This window comes from Argentina silus (genome assembly GCF_951799395.1).
Source record: "Argentina silus genome assembly, chromosome: 10".
Classification (NCBI taxonomy): Eukaryota; Metazoa; Chordata; class Actinopteri; order Argentiniformes; family Argentinidae; genus Argentina; species Argentina silus.
Genome location: NC_139664.1, coordinates 7,144,042 through 7,164,841, shown reverse-complemented (window position 1 = coordinate 7,164,841; position 20,800 = coordinate 7,144,042). Strand labels below are relative to the sequence as shown.

The following is a 20,800-nucleotide window of genomic DNA, read 5'->3' as shown; positions in this document are numbered from 1 at the left end:
GATTTGATATGGATCAAGGGACCTTATTTTTCTGCCTGTAACAACAAGTGACAAACATCATCCAGACAAGCGAAACGCAAAGTGCGCTCTTTTGTGTAGTCGATTACTATTGGCCTATGATAGAGCTGACAAGCCTATCCGATTGAGCCTTGTTCCCGTGTTGCAAAAACAGAACTGTTTCCTCAACTGAGAATAGCTTCAGTGTGCGGTGAGTTATCTTGCTATAATATGACTTTTATTTTGTTTATAGAATTAATGTGAATTGACCTTCTCCAGAATTTAGGCACTGATTTCTGTTTACACGGAGTCTCAACGGGGGGAGACATCCAACGTTTACATTAAATTGGTGGCCGCCATTACACCACCGAAGAAGCATATGCCGCCCTTCTTCGTCGCTTCTTTCAAAGAAGAGGAAAACTATGTTTATTTAGCGACCGCCAGCTGACTAGTGGACAGTAGTGAGCTAGCTTGCTAACTAACTTTCAAATGCAATAACAACGCAGTGGTAGAACGTGATACTAGAGGCTTGTGAACGGTTATTATGTATGTAGCTAACGTTACATTAAATGCTTGCAATCTAGCTTGTTGTCCCGGTTGGCCATCTTTGCTACTCGAGAGCAGCTGCTAGCTAGCCAGTTAGCTAGCTAGCCTCTCGAGCTAGCTAGCTGTCACTAGAGCTGCAGAGGTTAGCTAGCAAGGCACTTGTTGTCATTCTCCCCAGTCTAGCTAACATCCACACATGACACTGGGTTTGTCAAGTTACTAAGCACGCCCGCGGCGCTAATAACAACTACGCCAGACGACAAGCCATGGTGGCAGGTTGGATAATGATGCTGTTAGCTAAATCTTCCATCCACACACATATTGTTTAATGACTCCCGACTAGCCCATGGCCAACTTGCTTCAACTGCCAATTATATGACATTGGGGGCATTCTAAATGCCGCAATGTTGCTTCCATTGAAATATGAAGATAACTACCATATTCATTTACACAATGTTAAGCAATTCTCTTATATGTGTTACAAGTTGGAGATTTAAACATAGTTGTGCATTTGTCTTGACTCCTGGTCTGTTGAACTATTTTTCATGTAGCTGATACTGTGTCTTAATTCTGCATGCTTTACACAGTAGTAGCCCCATCTGCTGTGAGAATGTATTTATATATAGGAATGTCATTATGTAGTAGGTCTATGGCATCATAAGTAGAGGAAGTTTACACCAACCATCAACACCACTTCTGAGATGTGACAGAAGGGTCAGAATTCCGGTCAGGCTCTCTTGGCCAAGGATATGTAGCTGACCATCTGTACACAGCATGACACACACACACACTCTCCTCTCTTTTTCTCCCTGTTCATCCTCCGCACTAACAGAGGGCAGTGATGATGTGTCATACTTACTGATTCACACCCTCAAGGTCTCTCATTCGCTCGCTCTCTCTCTCTCTCTCTCTCTCTTTCTCTCTTTCCCTGGCAGGGATCTACTAATATGCAACAAGGTCTGGTCTGTGGCCAGAGAGTAAGATAGAGACAGAAGAGGGTAGGTGGGAACAGGTATATGCACTGCAGAAGGGTTCTGAACTCCCGATGGGTCCAATTAGGCATGATCTAATTGATGTGGTTACTAACCTAGACCTCAGCCTATTGAATGTCAGATGAACTTAGCAGGACCTCTACCTAAAGAGACACCTGCATGGGCAGAATATCAATAAGGTCCTACTGCCATTTTGACTTGGAAGTTCAGGAACTAATTCCAGACTAGAGGCCCATGTATTGTACATGTAGGTACTCATTTTCATCAGGAGAGGGCAATGTTTACAACATGTCATTGATTACAATTTCATACACGGACTTATAGGTATGAGAGCATATACACACATGCAATCCGTTTGCCTAAAGGTCATTTAATTCTGATATCAGATTTCAGGGAGGGGAGAGAGTGTGTGTGTGTGTGTGTGTGTGTGTGTGTGTGTGTGTGTGTGTGTGTCTGGGTCTTGTTTGGTGTTAGAGATGATAACATGTTAGTTCCAATGTATAAATAATAATGGGTCATTCTCTGACACTTGCAGACAGAGAACAAAAATAGAACAGGATGAGCTCCAGCCAAAATCATGTATTGAATATGGCAATGTCACTCCGTCATTGTAGCCTAGTTTTGGCCTTAAAGGCTCACATTAGTCATGTCAACGTTGTTTTAGCTGATATATGACATCCTGGTGCTGCACAATGTTATTGCACAATGATTCAAGTCAGAAAATTGCCATTTAGGTCCAAGTGTATTTTGTGCAATATATTCTATTTTCTGAGCTTCGAAAACTATTTCCGTATGACATTTCAAAGTGTGACGTGTCTAGCTTGTGTGTAGCGCCCAGAGTCAAATACAACCCTCCTAACCCCCTTCATCTGCTTTTTTGCAAGTTAGTCAAAACAACCTTTTGACACATTTTATTAATCATCCATTATTTGAGTATTTTCATTTTTTTCAAGTAAAGCCAGGAAGGAAATCTAGCTGGTGTGGGACTTTAACTCTTTCTTTCTTTCTCTCTCTCCCTCTCTCTCTTATTTTTTCTTTCTCTCTCTCTGTCCTTCCCTCTCTCTGGCAGGTATGGAGACCTCCTCGGTGTACATGTGCTTCCCCTGCTACCAGGAGTTCAACACCCTGGAGGAGGTGCTCACACACCAGCTCACCTGCACCACAGAGAATGTGGCGCCCCCCATGGTGGCACCTGGAACTGCCTCAGTCTCTGTTCCTCTTCTACAGACACAGGTACTGAGACCAATTGGCCCATAGAGTAGACTTCCCCATTCAAAGTAACACCCCATGGTGGGTACATTTCTTGCCGAATTGCATCTGCCGAATTGGATCTGAAATATTTATATTTTGGTCTCTAGCCATGCCATTTCTCAATGTTTTCCACATTAAATATTTACATATTCAACTGTGTGTAAATTTCTACTGTGTATGTGGCACCATTGTTGGGCTCAAGGCTTCCCATATGAATTAGTGAGCCCTGTTGGTTTCTCGCGTAATACATTGTATTCTATAAACACAGTTCGGAGGGAAATAGATCTCCCATTATGACATACATAAACATGAATTTTCTCTTCTGAGAAATTCATTTGGGATGAATTTCATCAGAATGTTCTACACCATAAATTTGCAGTTCTACAAAGAATTCCGTCTTGAATGTCTGAGAGTCTGAAATATGTATAATGAATGGAAATATTGGCCTTCTGTGTGAGCTGCTCTGACTGAGTCATAATGGGTGTTGGTGTGACCAGTGCTGTCCTTGTTCTCCGTCTGACAGCCACAGTACAGCCCGGGGGTTAAAAACAGTCATTCGCTGCTGAGTGACGTTTACCACAGCACGCTTCGCTCTCCAAATCAGCGCCAGGCGCCCCGTCATCGTGACTGTCTTCTCCAGCTCTGGGTCCATAAAGCATGGTGTCATGAGTGACAGGCAGATTGCATCTTGAGTTGCCAGTGTGGGGAGAGGAGCGTGAGAGAGATGCATCACTCAGAGCCGCCCCCTCCTCCTGATGGATCGCTCATTGGCCTTCTCACAGATGAATCAGCTGTGGAAACACTCTATAAAACCTAAGTGCCTTATGGCATTCTGGCCCCGGGACCATCAGTTGGGTTATTACAACCATTCTGAGTTCATTAGCTCGATTATCATAATTTCTGTGTAACATTAAGGCGACATTGCTATAAAACAGGTGGTGTTTACATTTCAAATGAATGTAGGCTGCTATTAAGTCAAAAAATCCTTTTTATTCTCTGTCGCTCTGAAGTGTTTGGATCCAGAGAACTGTATTTACATGAAATAGGCGGGCAGGAAATTGGAAGCTTTGCTTTTTAGCATTAAAAAGGAAGATGGGGGGGAATTAATACCGAGGTAGAAACAATTTGTATTACGTATTGCCATAATGACTTCCCATCTCTCTTACCAGAGAGAAGAGATCAAGTGTTATTACTGTGAAAAGGAGCTTTGGCAGGAATGGTGTGTGCTCCAGTCAAGTGGTTTAATTGCATGTTTACGCACATTTAATAGTTCAGCGCACTTGTAAGTGTAGGTCCACTTAAGTAACCGGTAATTAAGTCCATTAAGTTTATGATTAGTAGATAAGTACACACGACTCAATCTCACTGACCGGATCCTGTGCAACCATTTTTCTGATGGCCTTTTTTAGGAGGGAATGACTCATCCACCGTCTCTTTGAAAATGCTCTCTCATCAAGAAGATAAAAATATACACCTGTGACACCATTTCGAGAGCTCCGACTCCGCAGTAATCGTTTTTGCCACGTTTGAAAGGAACAGTGTCAACCGCAGTTAATGTTACATTGACTGGTTTAATAACGGCAGTTACACTGAGGTATGAAAAAGTGATGCTGCATAAGTTCTAGTTATTATCTAAATAAATCAAACATTTTGGATCTGATATTGATTATGATGATTATTTAGGCTCACTCAGTTCATTACGCAAATCAACCAACTTGAAATAGATTCACTGTGTTGCTCACATCACAGATTTCAACGAAGAATACCGAAACCAAACCACAGCAAAGCTATTATTATGTTAGCCACGGTGCATTGGCTTGAATGAAGATTCTCGCCGCGTTGGCTTGAATGAAACAAAAGAGCATTAACCTCGACCTTGATGTTTTTTCTCCGTTTATCATCCAAATGGATCAAGTGAGCAGGTCTAAAACCCCACGGAGTGACCCTCTGAACCCCGCTGATAGGCCTGTGATATTTATCGCCCTGCCTGAGCCCTTATCTTCTCTGTCTGGTTTCCTCAGAGAAACCCTTTAACACACATGTCTGCTCTCATTGACCTCTCTCTGCCCCAGGAATACTGAATTCTCATCCCTCTTCTGCCAAAGAAAACAATGGTGCTCCTGGCTGAATGGACTCTGCCCAATTCAATAATGACTTTGACCCTGATTGTACAACAAGGGGGAGATTTCCTTTTGTATGTAGAAACAGAGCATGACGAAGACAGATTTTTCAGAAAAGCAACCTGGGGAAATAAATTAATGTTAATTGGTTTATTCAGGCTTAAACATTATTGTCAAAATTGGCCTTCTTGTGTTTTTCACTCTTTTTCATTCTCTTTTTCTCTTTATCCCTCTGTCCCTCCCTTTATCCCTTTTCCCCTTTTAGGAGCAGGTGCATACCCTGTCCATAGCTCCATCAACGGTTTCCCTCATCCCTCAGACCCAGATTCAGATCCAGACCCAGGCCACGGTCGCCTCAGTGCTGCCCAGCTCCGGTGCACCCCTCCCGGCCACGACCAGCCCAAGGAAGCCCTCCTCTGCGGACCAGCCCCGGATCCTTTACCAGTGTGGGGACTGTGATGCGCTCTTCAATGCCCTCGCCCTGTGGCAGCACCACCGCAAAGAAGGTCAGTGTCAGCAGAACAAGTCTGGACCGGACCCGGACCCGGAACCAGGACCAGGACCAGGACCAGACGAGTCAGGAGTGGTGGCAGAGGAAGGAGGTGAGGATCAGGCGGAGGTTGAGGTGGCCCTGAGTCCCGATGAAGCCAACCCTCCAGACCAGGGAGGAGGAGAGAGGATGGAGGAGGGAATTGTACAGGATGAAGTGAAGGATAAAAGACCAGTGGAAAAAGGACAAGAGGAATGTGAGACAACCACAGAGAATACAACTGAAGAGACTGAAGAGGGAGTAGAGACTCAGGATGACATGACTACAGCCACCCAGTCCACCCCAGCAGAGACCCAGTCAGCCCTGCAGCAAGACCCCACTCCCTCCCAGCCCCAGACCCAGACTCCCTCCTCTACTATTACCACTGAACCAGAGGACTCCTACACCCCCAGGAGGAGGGGGGCCAACAAGAAACCCAAGCCCCCCTCTAGCCTCCTGTGCGTGGACTGTGGCTCCAGCTTCGGCATGGTGTCGGAGCTGGTGTCCCACCGTAAGACCCAGCATGGCCTGGAGGAAGCCCTGCACCGCTGCACCGTGTGTGGGGAGAGCTTCCTCAACACCACCCTCTTCCTCTACCACCGGAAGCAGCACCGCCAGAGAGGGGAGGAGAGGGAGAGGGAGGGGATGATGATGATGATGGGGAAGGATGGGGCCAAGCAGGGGGGGTTAAAGGGGTTGCAGAGGCCAAATGTCGAGCTAGTGCAAGTACAGACTTCTGAAGACCAGGTTAACAAGATACAAGAGAACCCCCCCTCAGATGGTGCTGATGGTACATCGGTGGCATGTGAAGAAGTAGTGGAAGAGTCCATTGCGGAGATGCCAGAGGTGGCTGAGTCCCAGAGCAATGGCCCTGAGGAGATGAACCAGGATGGGACCCAGGATGAAACCACCTCCACATCCACCCCCTCGATCTCTAACACCCAGGCCTCTACCCAGTCCCAGAGCTTCCTGTGTGCCCAGTGCGGCAGTGGCTTCATCAGTGAGCCGGAGCTCAGTGCCCACCGCAAGGACAAGCACGGCCTACAGGAGCCCCTCCACCGCTGCTCCCAGTGTGGCGAGAACTTCATGAACACCACCCAGTACCTGTACCACCGTCGCCAGCACCGAGACACACCAGGGCTTGGGGCTGGGGAGACGGTGACGGAGGCTGGGGTAGCTACAGTCCCTCAGGAGAGCCCACACGCCCCCAAGAGAATGCTGGCCTTCCCTTCCTCCTCCAGTACTGCTGCGTCAATCGCGCCCCCGTCCAAGAGAGGTAGACCCACCATTAGAATCATCAGCAAGAACGCTCTTGAAGGTAGGTCCAAGTCATAGGGGGGTATATGATTATAATCTGTTAGGAAATGTATTAGTTTCCTTTCAGGCTCACAACGTAGCATCAGGATACGATAGCATAAAGAAGCAACAAATGAGACGGCAGAGAAAAACACACACAGCGCGATGAGAACATTGTATGACTGTGAATAGACAATGCAGTAACGCAAAAGATGACGCTATAATGTCGTTATTTAGCAGATAGGTTTGTAGTTGTCATGGACTGTCATGGACTGTCCTAAACGTGTTATGATGTTTCCTCATGTTATCAGAGAGCGATATCAGAGAAGTCATCCCCAAAGAGGAGCTGGAGGACAGCGCTGTGACCCCCGACCTCTCAGATGCCAACACCAACTTGCCCCCGCCTGCCAAGCTCCTACAGGACTGGTCCCGCACTCCGCTACCGCACGTCTGCCCTCACTGCGGCAAGAAGTTCACGCGCCGCGTCTTCCTCCGCGCGCATGTCTTCAGCCACACGGGAGAGAAGCTCTTCACCTGCAAGGTGAAACATTTCACTGTTTCTCTGTGTGACACGGTTGTCATCGGATGGCTTTTGATTGCCTTCATTCTTATTGTGACGTGAACTTGGAGGGGTTGGAGTTGCAATTTATGGATCTGTGAATTCACTGACTCGCTCTCCTGTTACATTTGGACGTTTCTTTCATCGTTCTTCATCGCTATTTGTTTGGTGATTGTGTTCTCATGGTGTGTTGTTGAGCACCTATACAGAGCTTGGTAACAGTAACAGTAACTGGTAACAGTAATAGTAACAGACCATATTGTCGTTGTTATTGTTATGTAGGTGTGCGACAAGGCCTTCGCCTCATCAACCAACCTGCTGCGCCACAGCCTCACCCACATGGGCACCAAGCCCTTCCCCTGCCCCGTGTGCGGCAAACGCTTCTCCCAGGCGGGCACCCTGAAGAGGCACTCCCTCATCCACTCACAGCCCAAGACCCGCCACCGCAGATCCCGCCTGCAGGTCAGAGATGTTCCCCCTACAGCACACGCTTTACTTTCACAGTTCGCTACCCCTACTGTAGAAAAATCTGGGCCACTAATTGCCTTACATCTGTACCCTGGCATTGAAATTGATTGGTGAGTTTTTTTTGATCTGTCTGATTTTCTGCTCTGTGCCAACCACTCTCTGCAGGTGCGGATGGAGGAGGGTGAAGGTGCCAACAATCTCTTTGCCTGCCCCAACTGTACGGCTCGCTTTGAGACTGAGCAACAGCTAACTGACCACAGGTACTGCGTGCGTGAGTGAGTGAGTGCGTGCGTGCGTGTGTGCGTGCGTGAACTATGAGTATGACACTATTTAATGTATACTGTGTATCATAATATCCTACAACACTGAATATTATACTAGATATTATATATATATTGTAATATTCTAACAGATATGAATGGTGGTCCTTCCTGCTGTAGGTAGGTCATCCCCTAGACTCTGTGTAATTCAGACCTTGTTTACAGGCCTAAACACACTACAACCAATCTAGACCACAGGACAGGATTTAGATAAACATCCAGCCGGCTCGGAGCTGTGGTGATACATACACAGACCAAACCCTGTCTGAACACAGAGCAGCTATTTAAGCTGTGTGGTAAACATAGAGGCAGGGACGCCTCTGCGCCCTTGAGCCCCCACCAGCGGTGATTGACAGGCGGAGCGCAGTAAATTAAGATGATAACGATAAGGAGGAGGACGAAGAGAAGCAGGGGGGTGTCAAAGCGAGGCCCTATTAAAACTGTGTGAGAAGGTGGAGGGGGGAGGTAAGATTGGCTCACAGATGACCCCAGGACCAATGGGAGGGCGTGATCGGGGAGCGAATGAAGCGCTACCCTTGAACCGTCTCTGGATTCGTAGTTGGGTGGCGAGGCGTTGTCTACGTAGGGTACAGTAGGTACATTGCCACCCTCTCTCATTACAGAACATTTGGGGGATGGAGCGATGACCTGGTCTGAAATTTTAATTTTCAGGTTCACCTCACTCTGAAATATTGATTTGCTATTGCTGCTCGGCGCAGCGGGGGGAGGTTGGACAAGGGGATTTATAAAGGCGCTAAGACTGCAACCTGTAATGCGTTTAGGAATAATGCATAGAAGGGGATGTATCTTTTATTGGTTGATAATGATTGTGTAGCTCTACTGTTGCCCATGTCTTTGTACAGGCCGTTAAAGAGAGAGGGAGGGACATTGTCCTGGCTACAGGCTGAAAGGCTTCATCTAGATAATCAATATACAGAAGTTCTCCTCTCTACCTTCATATTATACCCATATAATATATCTGGGATATTCCCTCCTGATCAAACGCAGCACTGACACATGACTGATACAGCCAGTTAAACACATCCAAGTGCCTCTCAGACTCTTTTCCCTTCGGCTATACTGTTGTTACATAATGCTATGGTTAAATATAGGCGTTTCATGTCTCCTAACACACACACACACACACACACACACACACACACACACACACTCCCCCCGGGTGTGCTTACTGTCCTTTTATCTCCTGCCATTATACACCTAGCTAATACTTGTCATTTAACCTTAAAGAGCTTAACAACACAGCTAAGCACACAGGTCTGGGAGTAATCCCCATACAAGTGGCACCATAGGTGATAACTAACATACGGTTGTGTTTCCCTCCCTCTATGAATGTTGCAGGATTACTGTGGTCTTGAAGCGTGGCTTACAAGCATCTCCAAAGTGCACATTGCACTGTATTACTGGCGTCAGCGAGCAACACATTGGGCGTGCTCTCTTCATCTCTTTTTCTTCCGCTTCCTATCTTTTTTCTTTTCCTCGGGGTCAGAGTAAAAAACAGCACTTACTGCATGTTGCAGAACTGTATTAGTAGCACTTCAGAAGAGTAAGGACACGTAGTAAACATGTTTACTTTTTTTCTCTCTTCTCTCTCTCTCTCTCTCTCTCTTGTCTCTCTCTCTCTCTCTCTCTCTCTCTCTCTCTCTCTCTCTCTGTGGTGTCAGACTCCTCCACACCAGTCATCCGTTTCCCTGCTCTGTCTGTGGAGAGGCTTTCAAACGCAGGAAGGAGCTGGACCTGCACTCCCTCAAACATCAAGGTCAGGGCCTAATGATGTCTGTCTGTTTTGTCCGATGAGCTGTTTACAATGCTTTCATAGACGTGTGTGTGTGTGTGTGTGTGTGTGTGTGTGTGTGTGTGTGTGTGTGTGTGTGTGTGTGTGTGTGTGTGTGTGTGTGTGTGTGTGTGTGTGTGTGTGTGTGTGTGTGAGTGAGTGAGAGAGAGAGAACACTGTGAGTGTCTGTACACTGATGAAATGAGAGACCTGCTCACTGATGATGTGATTTACATGATGAGCATTCCGATTCCACCTTGGCTTTAATGGAAACACTATTAGATATGATGTTCCCATCAGTTCAGCTTAAGGTGAATTACTATTGATTGATGCAAAGTTTGCAATAAATGCCAGTTAGCTCCGAAGGCCCAGGTCGTTTATTTACAAACATACATCTCTGTGCATTGTCCCTGGATGCATTAAGTCAATGAATTTTCATTGATTTGTCTACAGAATGGGGGATCGGGGGGGGGGGGGGGGGGGGATTAGATGAATTGGGTCAAAACGTCGGTTGATTTTAATCAAGTCGGGCGTTGTCACGACAACCTCGTTAACCGACGCCGAGAAGGGGTCAGCGGTATGCCACAGCTCCTCAGAGGGAGTTGATTGGTGGAATTGATCCATTGATCCGTCCGGGAGCATTGATTGAGATCATCCTTAGTGGAAGTGGAGAGTCCCTCTGGGAGTGGTGTGAGTGTGTGAGTGTGTGAGTGTGTGAGTGTGTGAGTGTGTGAGTGTGTGAGTGTGTGAGTGTGTGTGTGTGTGTGTGTGTGTGTGTGTGTGTGTGTGTGTGTGTGTGTGTGTGTGTGTGTGTGTGTGTGTTTTGCCCCGCTGGGATGTTACTGGCTCTGAAAGATTGTGTGAAACGTTGCCTTGACAACTGCAGACGCTAGCAGCTGCTAACTGATGGAACATCAAAGCACTTTTTTTTTCCTTCCCCTCCTTTTTTTTTGGCGATAGATGCACTGAAATAGAAAGAGAGCCTGAGTTTGTTTACCAGTACCCGGACTAATGTCTTAAGTTTTATGTGCGTACGTGCGTGCGTGTGTGTCCGTGTGTGTGTGTGTGTGTGTCTGTCCTCTGCAGAGGTAGCCTAATTGTGTGTGTGTGCGCGCGCCTGTCTTTGAATTGATTCCCTTACACACAAGGATCCCAGTGTGATTTTGAACATACAGTGCCCTGCTAACCCTAACCCTAATGGCACAGTAAAGCTTTTTTTCTTCTTTTGGCTCTACACTTTGGCTTTAAGTTAAATCAAACAATTACTATGGGGTTGAAGTAGAGAATAAAGTAGAGATGGTATTTGTGTACATATTGGTTTCACTATTCAAAAATTACAACACTATTTATGCATAGTTCCCCTGTTTCAGGGTACCCAAAAGTAATGGAACAGATTTATCAAATGTCCAAATTAAGCACTGGTGTTTAGTATTTGGTTGACAATCTTTTACATGCAATAATTGCCTGAAGTCTGTGACCCATTGACCGCACCAGACGCTGTGTATTATCTCTGGTGGTGCTCTTCCAGGCCTGTACTGCAGCCATTGTATCATCAGGAAATTAAATGCATCTTCAGTTGGATTAAAATCTGAAGACTGACTTGGCCAAGGCCTTTCTACTAATACTTTGGCCCTGAAAAACTCCAGAGTTGCTATGGCAGTATGTTTTCCATCCAATGAATTTGGAGGCATTTGCTCGCATTCGAGCAGACAAGATTTTTCGAGCAGACAATACATTCTGCTGCTGCTGTCAGCAGTTCCAATCATCAATTAAGACAAGTTAGCAAGTTCTAGTGGCAGCTATACATACACAAACATAACACCCCCTGCACTGTCATTCACTGTGGAAGTCTTCCTTGTCCTACCAGCCTGTTTGCGATTGCTGAGCTCACCAGTGCTTTTTTTAAAACATTTTAATGATGTTCCAAACTGTTGATTTTGGCAAGCCTAAGGTTTGGGCTATGTTTCTGATGGGTTTTCTTTCTGACGTCTCTTTGGTCCTCATGTTGACAGACACCAATAGCAAACTCCAAGCCTAGAATCAATACTAGACATTGACAGCTCTCTTATGCCTGCACAAATTATATGAGGGAACACACCTGACTTACCAGGAACACCTGTCAAGCCAATTGTCCCATTAATTTTGGGTACCCTAAAGGTGGGGGGGGCAATGCATAAAAAGTGTTGTAATTTCTGAACAGTGAAACCAATATGTACACAAATACCATCAAGTAAAAGCTGAGAATCTCTCATTTAACCTTGGTTGAATCTGTCCCGTTACTTATGCAGGGTGCTGTATATCTTTGACTTTGTGAGTTAGGAGGAACCTGCCAAAGAACCCAGTCAGTCCATCCCCTTCTGTCTCCCACCTGTCTAAACACCCTCTCTGCCCCTCAGACAAACAGCCAGCGATGTGCCCCCACTGCTCAGCCCAGTTCCTCAACCAATCCGTGTTGGACATCCACCTGCAGCGCTGCCCCGAGTCAGAGGCGGAGAAGACCGTGGGCCGCGGACGGGGACAGGGACGAGGACGCTGCACCGGACAGGTGAGGGGGACCATGATTTCTTACAGTCCTGCAGATCATGTCATCGGATTAATGCCGTGTCAATTCAGTCAATTTACGTTGAGTTGAGGAAGTTGAAATTCAAGCCAACCGACCCCCCCTCTATCCCCCCTCCCCCCTCCATCCCCCCTCCTAACTCTCCCTGCCTGCCCCAGGTGGAGTGTGACATGTGTGGCCACCGCTGTATGACCCAGGAGGGCCTGGATCTCCACAGGCTCTCCCACACGGGCCAGACCCCCCTCAAGTGCCCCCTGTCGCCCTGCCGACGGCGCTTCGCCTCCAGCTCGGCCCTGGGCGAACACATCCTGGCCCACTGCCAGGGCACGCAGGGCAAGGGACGCCAGGCCCGCCGCTTCCACTGTCAGATCTGTGGCAAGGACTTCGCCTACACCTCCACCTTCAATGTCCACATGAGGATACACACCGATGAGAGGCCCTTTGAGGTGTGTCTGTGTGTCTGTGTGTCTGTGTGTCTGTGTATGTGTGTCTGTGTGTCTGTGTGTCTGTGTGTCTGTGTATGCGTGTCTGGTGAGGTAGTACATTGTTCACAGTCTTTCAGTCTTTTTAATCACTCTCTTCCATTTCATATATAGTACAGTATGACTCTCAAATAGCTTATACTTTTTTGAATAACCACCTGTCTCTGGTTCAGTGGTCGTGGCCATGCCTGCGGTCGTGGTCATGCCTGCGGTCGTGGTCACGCCTGCGGTCGTGGTCATGCCTGTGTATGTGTCCTGCTGCTGTTTCCCCTTCCTGTGTACAGTAGCAGTGATTAATGATACGGCTGAGTTAAGGCCTGTCAGCTCAGCTCAGCTTCCCCTCTGTGTGTTACTATTCTGGGGCTCCGCTACACTGGGCACTGGGCACTGGGCTGGCCGTTCATACTGAACCTGCCTCAACATGCTCCCTCACACCACGATCACACCATATGTGATTCAGATTCACCATCATATGTGAACAGATTCACTGTTGCATTCAGATTTGTTAGGAACACATGTCAGTTCGCTTTGTGTATGAAGGGGGCGGGAATGAATAAACATTTCATCAAGGCAGCAGAGCAGCGGAATCGGCTCCAATTAAACAGAATATGACATCCAATCATGAATGAATAGCCTAGAGTTTTTTGCTGAATGAGACAAACAGTCTCCAGTGTCTTTGTGTATGGTGGAGTGGGAGTTGGGAGTGTGTGATAGACAGCCGGATGTGGGGGAAGGTGAGCGCCCCGCAGCGGTTAGGCTCTAGCACTCTGGTGTCAGGCAGCTTCTAGCCTTTTGTTTTACACCTGTTTAGTCCCATGAGTCCTTCTTCCTGTTCTATCCACTATTACCATTGTCCTCTCTCTCTTTCTCTCTCTAGACACACATTGTTTTTTTCTACTCCTTCCTCCTCCCCCTCCCCCTCCTCCTCCTCCTCCTCCTCCTCTTCTGCCAGATGTGCTGTCTCTGCAAAAATGGAGAGGGATATTTCAGTATTTCTTTTTCTTCTCCAAAACAGTTTTCAAGATATGAAGTCTATTAATTTTAATGTCTGCCCTTCTCTTCTCTACTTCCTCAACTCCTTGTCTCATTTCCATTTTTCCGCTCTCCCATTGCCTCTCTCTCACACCTCTCTCTTCTCTCTCTCTCAATTATGATTATATATGATCATTTTCCCTTCCTTCCCTTTCTCCCCTACCCCCCCCCCCCCCCCCCCCCCTTCATTCTCTTCACTCTCCTCTCTCAATCATCCTGTCTCCCCCCCCCCTCTTCCCTTCCCAGTGCTCCACATGTGGGAAGCGTTTCCGCCAGCTGCCCCACCTGCAGGACCACGAGCGTATCCACAGCGGCCTGCGACCCTTCTGCTGCTGGGTCTGCGGCAAGAGCTTCAGCGTGGCGGCGCGGTTAACGGAGCACGCTCGCGTCCACAGCGGCGAGAAGCCCTACCCCTGCCCCCGCTGCCCCGCCTCCTTCCGCTCGCGCTCCAACCTCGACAAGCACATACGCATCCACGGCGACGACCCCGGCGACGCCTTCGCCACGGCGATCACGGACGCGGAGATGACGGAAGGCGCCAGGGTGCTGACGACACTAGCGACGGGCGGGGAAGGGGAGTCGGCGGTGCAAACAATCCTGTTGGTCCAGTCGGACGGGGGCACGGAGGGGATGATGGTGCCGGGGATGCCCGTCTCGGAGCACACGACGGGGGCCTTTATCACAGGGGCGGCCGGGTCCCAGGTGGTGTTCCTCCACCCCTCCTTGGGCGCTCAGACCATTTCCATGCCTTCCATGTCTGTTCCCTCCATCACGGCCATGGTGGAGGGACAGGAGATGCCCTCTGTGACTGTAGTGGAGGGCCAGGACGTCCCACACACCATCGAGTTCATCATAGAAGAGACCGTGTAGAGACTCTGGAGATGCAGAGAACGAGAGAGGAAAAGGAAGACAAGAATGGATCTCAAAAGTCTTTCCTCCATTGCTCGCATCCTCTCACCTGACCTCACCTCACCTCACCTCACCTCACCTCACCTCACCTCTCACCTCACCTCTCAAAAAGCACAGGAGGAGAAGGTCTGAGGTTCCTCCCCTCCTCCAGTGCGTGATGAGAAGGAGGCGAGGAGAGGGGACTTGAGGAATCGAGGAAAGACTTTTTGGGATTCACCAAAAGAATACAGGATGAGTAAAGAACGAGAAGTAGTAGAAGTGTGGGGGAAGAGAATGTCAGATTATAGGATCTCAGATGAGTGTTAAGCATATGAAGTGCTATTGTTTTCTCTTGTTTTTGACATTGCAGGGACTTGTTCACAGAATGTGCAGAATCTTGTTTCATGGACTTATGAGCTATGCAGCTTTGTATTCATTGGATTTTGAAACAGTTACGTGTTGTACAGTAGAAAAGCAATGAAAGATTTTTTTTGTTTGACTTGGAAGCGCCGAATTGATTGCAAATGTTGAAATCGTATAGGGTGGCTAGTGAGGCATGTCGGAAGCAAACACAACTGGTACAGGGAAAGAAATGGATTCTCTTTATAAGAAAAAGTGATTGAAAAGCAGATTGTTAAAGTGCTCCCTGTATATATACCATCACTGTGTATTTATAGCCCGTTTTATCAGGGCCGTACTCGAGTCTCCCATAAAGTCTGTTCTGTTTTCTTTTTAATAAAACGCTTCAGCATTCACATTTACTGGCGTCCATCATTTTCTAAGGAGGATGACATGGGGGCAGCGCCCTCAGCCTTTCTCTCACATCAGATAGGATGGGCTTTATAGACCCCACAGTAAATGACAAATCACTTGTTTGACATGAACAATATGGAGTCTCAGACACAGGAAATATGCACGTACACACACACGCACACACACACGCACACACACACATGCACACACACATGCACACACACACACACAGTATGAACCACACAAACAGAACTCAGACGGCAAGATGAGATATCCCATAAAGGCATTCAATTATGCAAGATGTATTTGTTTCAGTGCTTGTCACTGTGTGGTGTATATGGATTAACAATAATGTGCATATTATGCTTGGGGCATAAATGGCCATTGACTAACTACATGATGTAATTACAGATGATGATAGGGAGGTGAAAGGATTTATAATGATTTAGTTGGAATGGGGTTGTTACACAATGGCGTTATGGCAAATAGCATGACCGTATCATTCAGCGATAGCTGTATAGTTATCAAAAATAATGATCTCATTTGCGCTTCGATGGAAAAAGGCTTGATGTGATATAACTTTTGCCAACACTGCAACGGCCCATTATAGTCTTCTCCCACCCAGCGAGTGTGCTGACAGGATGCTTTTCACACACACACACACACACACAGACACACACACACACACACAGGCACGGACGTACACACACACACACACACACACACACACGTACACAGGCGCACACACGCAGGCACGGACGTACGCACACACACACACACACACTCTCAAACACTCAGTCTTAGTTTGTTTTCATGACAAATACTGGTGATTGTGCTGGGGACTGGAAAAGGGAAATTGCAGCATTTCAGTGAAGTCGCATATAAAAAGCTGTCACACACACACACACACACACACACACACACACACACTCTCTCTCTCTCTGCACAGAATAGAAAAGAAATGCAGAGAATTCAACCATCATACAAAGCAAACGGTTGTCTGGTGATATACAGTCCACATACCAACATTCTTTCCAGGCAGTGAATACATTTGCCAGCAGACCTACAGATCTGACTCCAGCAGACATAACATAACATATGACATAGACATGACATAGACATGACATAACATGACATAAGCATCTATCACTGCTGATGTCGTCCAGCTCTGTTGTCCTCACTGTTCCATAGGTAATTAGATGGTGAATGTAAAAGGTATAATCATGAGTGAAACTGGGCTCTAGGGATGAAATTTACTGTATAATTTCTATACTATGTAATGTCTTACTGCCTTACGGGAAGGCAAGTCTATTTGTTATGATCTTACAGCTCAGCAGACGTCTACCTCTCCGGCTACGCTTGCTTTTATCTGTCTATCTTCATCCCTCCATCAATTTGTTTTCCTATCTAGATGGATGTCTTCGACCCATTGCTATGGCTCCTTGATGTTGAATGGGGCTTACAATGTTAAGTGGTGATTGTATCTGTGGCCCATGTTGCTGGGTAGAGATATTGTCTCTAAACAGAAGCCCCAGGCCTTTGTCTCCTCTCAAAGTGGTCTACTCCAAGAGAATTGAATTGCAAGTGGAGAGGAAATGGAAGCTTAACCTTTTTATATTTATATGTTGTATGATAAATATACTTCTACTATATTCTTTTTTTTTTTTTAGGGGTTTGAGTAGTAAATGTGTTGGTTGTCAGTCAGAAATGTCCATTTAAGCAATTCCCCTTAAAAAAAACAAAAAACAAAAAAAACAGTTGGCTCTTTAAAAAGCAACTGAAGACTGTTCTTTAGCATTTCTTTTAATTAGTCAGCCCTTTATATTATTTGATAATTTGTATTTATTTATTTAAATGTCTATATTGTAGGCCTACACACTTCCCTATTATTTTTCTGATGTCTTATTTTTATTATTGCCATTTGATTTGATTATTTATTTAAAAAATGGTCATACACCGGTTGGGTGGGTGTGTTCCGGGGGGTGGTGGATTTGTGGCTGTGGTGGGCTCCGATATTTTGTGCTTAGGGCCCCATAATAGGTTGAGCCGGCACTGATTGCAGGTCCTCATGATTATTCACTGATAACAAGTGATTAGAATATGAATAAAAACATGAACAAATGTTCGGCAATGATGATTAACAATATCATAGGCTATCAAACAGTGTTGTAGTGGCTTGTAGGGGCTTTATTAAGCAGGAGAAATAGTGTGAATAGATCAATTCAACAAACTGCATACAGCTTCAGGGAGAACTCTGTCCTTGGGAGGAGAAAATGCGCCAAAGCAGCTGCATCTATAGTAGCTAACACTATAGCCTCACCCTGGGCATCCCTCTGATTCCCAGGCTGTTTTATATATCATAAACACTAAAAATACCTGACCCCCAGAGAACGTGCATATTCAGCTCACACAGCAAACTCGCTGACATCACAGCGTCCCTCTCTGGTGGAGGACGCGAGGATCAGGGTTTGGGCTTAGGGCTATGTGTGCGTGTGTGCATGTGCGTGTGTGCGTGGGTAGATAGTAGAGAGTACGTACCTCAGGGTAAATACGAGGTCTACGAGATGATGCAACCATTGTTAAGGTCGTAAGTGGGTCACCAGATCGTATGGCCTGAAGACATAGTTGTTGATTGTGTGTAGTGATGCAACAAGATTGTACTGTGTTAAATTGTTTTTGCAAATTGCAAATGATCTTGGATGTACTGGCTCTGAATGCCTAAATGAATGTCACAAGTGATACATTCAGTTCAGTCCTCCGTTAGCATTAAGAGTCTAAGTGTTTTTTTTGTTGTTATGTGAGTTGTTGTACTAGCCTATTCTATTGTTAGCATACAGTACAGTTGATTCTCATGGGTAGAGATTTAGTTTTGACCATTTTGACACGGTCATCCATCTTCCTACACGTAATACAGCCTATATAAGAACCAGTGTTCAATATGATAGTCATTTGTATTTGTCTGAGCAGCCGTGAGCAGCTCTAGGTTACCCACAATACACTTCTCTAGCTGTTACCTATGTTGTTCTTATCACAGTCTTAGCTCTTATTATTGTATGATTGACCCATTTAACTAATGATGTTCATTTATCATTTGATATGCGCTCTCATTTTCCATTTACTGTCCTCTCTCTGTCATGCTCTCTGCCCCCCCCCCCCTTCTCTCTCTCCCTCCCTCTCTCTCTCTCTCTCTCTCTCTCTCTCTCTCTCTCTGTTCCCCCTGCGGTATATGTCTCTCTCTTTGCTGAAGTGGCTGTACCTGCTGTGACTTTGACAAAGTAGTCTCCTCGTGTGTGTGTGTGTGCGTGTGTGTGTGTGTGCGTGTATGTGTGTGTGTGTGTGTGTGTGTGTGTGTGTACGCATGCTTGTGTGTGTGTGTTTTTTTTTTTTTTAATACATATCAATGGCCTCTGTCTGGCTAGCAAGCTTGTGTAATTGCATTCAATGTCTGTAGAGCACATTAGTGTAAATTGTTTTTGTACCTTGCTGGACTTGAGTGTCTGTATGCATGCAGGGTGTGTGCATGTGTGTGTGTGTGTGTGTGTGTGTGTGTGTGTGTGTGTGTGTGTGTGTGTGTGTGTGTGTGCATGTGTGTGTGTGTGTGTGTGTGTGTGTGTGTGTGTGTGTGTGTGTTTCTGTGCTGCAGCATGCTAGCATCTGCCTGTACCACCATACCCCTCTGTGTTTGTCCTCCATCTCCTCTCTCCCCCTTTCTTTTCCCCCCTTTTCATCCCTCCCTCTTCTGTTCACCTTGTTTCTCCCTGTGTGCGTCTCTTCCCCCTCCCTCTAACTCCCCCTTGGCCCTCCCTCTCCCCCCTTCCTCCCTCTCTCCTCCCTTTCTCCTCCCTCCTCCCTCTCTCTCATTGATAGTGGAGGATATGTGACCGGAATACCGAGAAGCTAATCATTATTCCACGAGCGCAGCGCAGCGCTTGTGCTGAATGTCAATTCTCTCCCTCCCTCTCTCTATTCCCCTTCTCTTTCTCACCCTCTCTTCATCCATCGCACTCTTTCTTTCACATGCTGTCTAGGCAGTGGTTAACATGGGAACCACACACCAAAAAGAGAGGAAGGGGACATGGCAGAGGGAAATACACACACACACACACACACACACACACACACACACACACACACACACCAAGGCGAAAGTCACTAACACTGGTCATGCAACACCTGCAGCACAGCAGGGTATATAAGTGAGTATCAGTGTGCGCGCGCGTGTGTGTGTGTGTGTGTGTGTGTGTGTGTGTGTGTATATGTTTATGTTTATGTATGTGATTTCTAGGCTCTATCCCTGTAATCGAGGTTCGTATGAGTTTGCAATGTGTGTGTTACGTATTTGTTACGTAAAACCATTCCACATAAATGTGTGAGCGAGGCGGTGGGGTGTGGGTTGGAGATCAGAGAGAGGCAGCTGTTGAATGCATATTTGTGTATGCGAGAGAGATGGAGGGAGAGAGATGGAGAGAGAGAGAGAGGGAGGAGGAGAGGTAGAGAGGACAGCTTTAAGCGGACGGCAGGGAAAGGGAGGGGAGGGAGAGAGAGCGTTGAGTACATTTTGGTCAGGTGTTTATGAGAGCAAGTACTGGAACAAAAATATTCCCATCTCATAAACCAAGTAGTAGTGCATAGGGACTTCAATTACACACACGCACATGCACGCACACACCGCACTCACCGCACCCCACACACACACACACACACACACACACACACACACACACACACACACACACACACACACACACAAACACACACACACACACACTTAGACATCCTGTTCAGCCCAAATACCAGAGGGAGCGGGGGGGGCAGTAAGGGCACTTGTCTGTGTGCGTGTGATGGAATGGGAGAGACAGAGCATGGAGACTCCTCACTGACCTCCTGTAGACTACAGCTTTAGGTCACAGCCAGAGGTAGCATTCTGGCCCCAGCCGCTCCATGGCCCTCTGTTCACTCACCAACACACACTGCCCTCTGGTCCGCTGCCCTATAGAGCCCAGTATGTGTCTCACACACACACACACACACACACACACACACACATGCACACACACACACACACGCCGCGGGGAATGGATAACTAGCGTGACAAGAGCTGAGAGTGAGAAGCTGGAACATGATGAGTAATAGGTTTCAGTGGTGCCCACCCACTAGTAAGACAGCTCTCAGTGGTGCCCACCCACTAGTAAGACAGCTCTCAGTGGTCCGTCAT

The 20,800-nt window shown here is 46.9% G+C and overlaps 1 protein-coding gene across 1 annotated transcript; it reads left to right on the top strand.

Moving 5' to 3' along the window:
• Positions 1–138: 138 nt before the first annotated feature.
• znf574 (zinc finger protein 574) lies at positions 139–15,587 on the top strand. The gene is made up of 10 exons (XM_083679353.1): positions 139–208; positions 2,605–2,768; positions 5,172–6,753; positions 7,043–7,272; positions 7,573–7,752; positions 7,924–8,018; positions 9,761–9,855; positions 12,267–12,415; positions 12,589–12,876; positions 14,191–15,587. Exons 2-10 carry the CDS (start codon positions 2,607–2,609, stop codon positions 14,812–14,814), a joined length of 3,405 nt encoding a protein of 1,134 aa, XP_083535479.1. The 5' UTR covers positions 139–208; positions 2,605–2,606; the 3' UTR covers positions 14,815–15,587.
• The last annotated feature ends 5,213 nt before the right edge of the window (positions 15,588–20,800 follow it).

Excerpts from the sequence above, each read along its gene's own strand:
- znf574 (XM_083679353.1), top strand. The coding sequence starts at position 2,607 with ATGGAGACCTCCTCGGTGTACATGTGCTTCCCCTGCTACCAGGAGTTC. Across the intron at positions 2,769-5,171 it reads TTCCTCTTCTACAGACACAG|GAGCAGGTGCATACCCTGTC; the intron begins GTACTGAGACCA and ends TTCCCCTTTTAG. Across the intron at positions 12,416-12,588 it reads GAGGACGCTGCACCGGACAG|GTGGAGTGTGACATGTGTGG; the intron begins GTGAGGGGGACC and ends TGCCTGCCCCAG.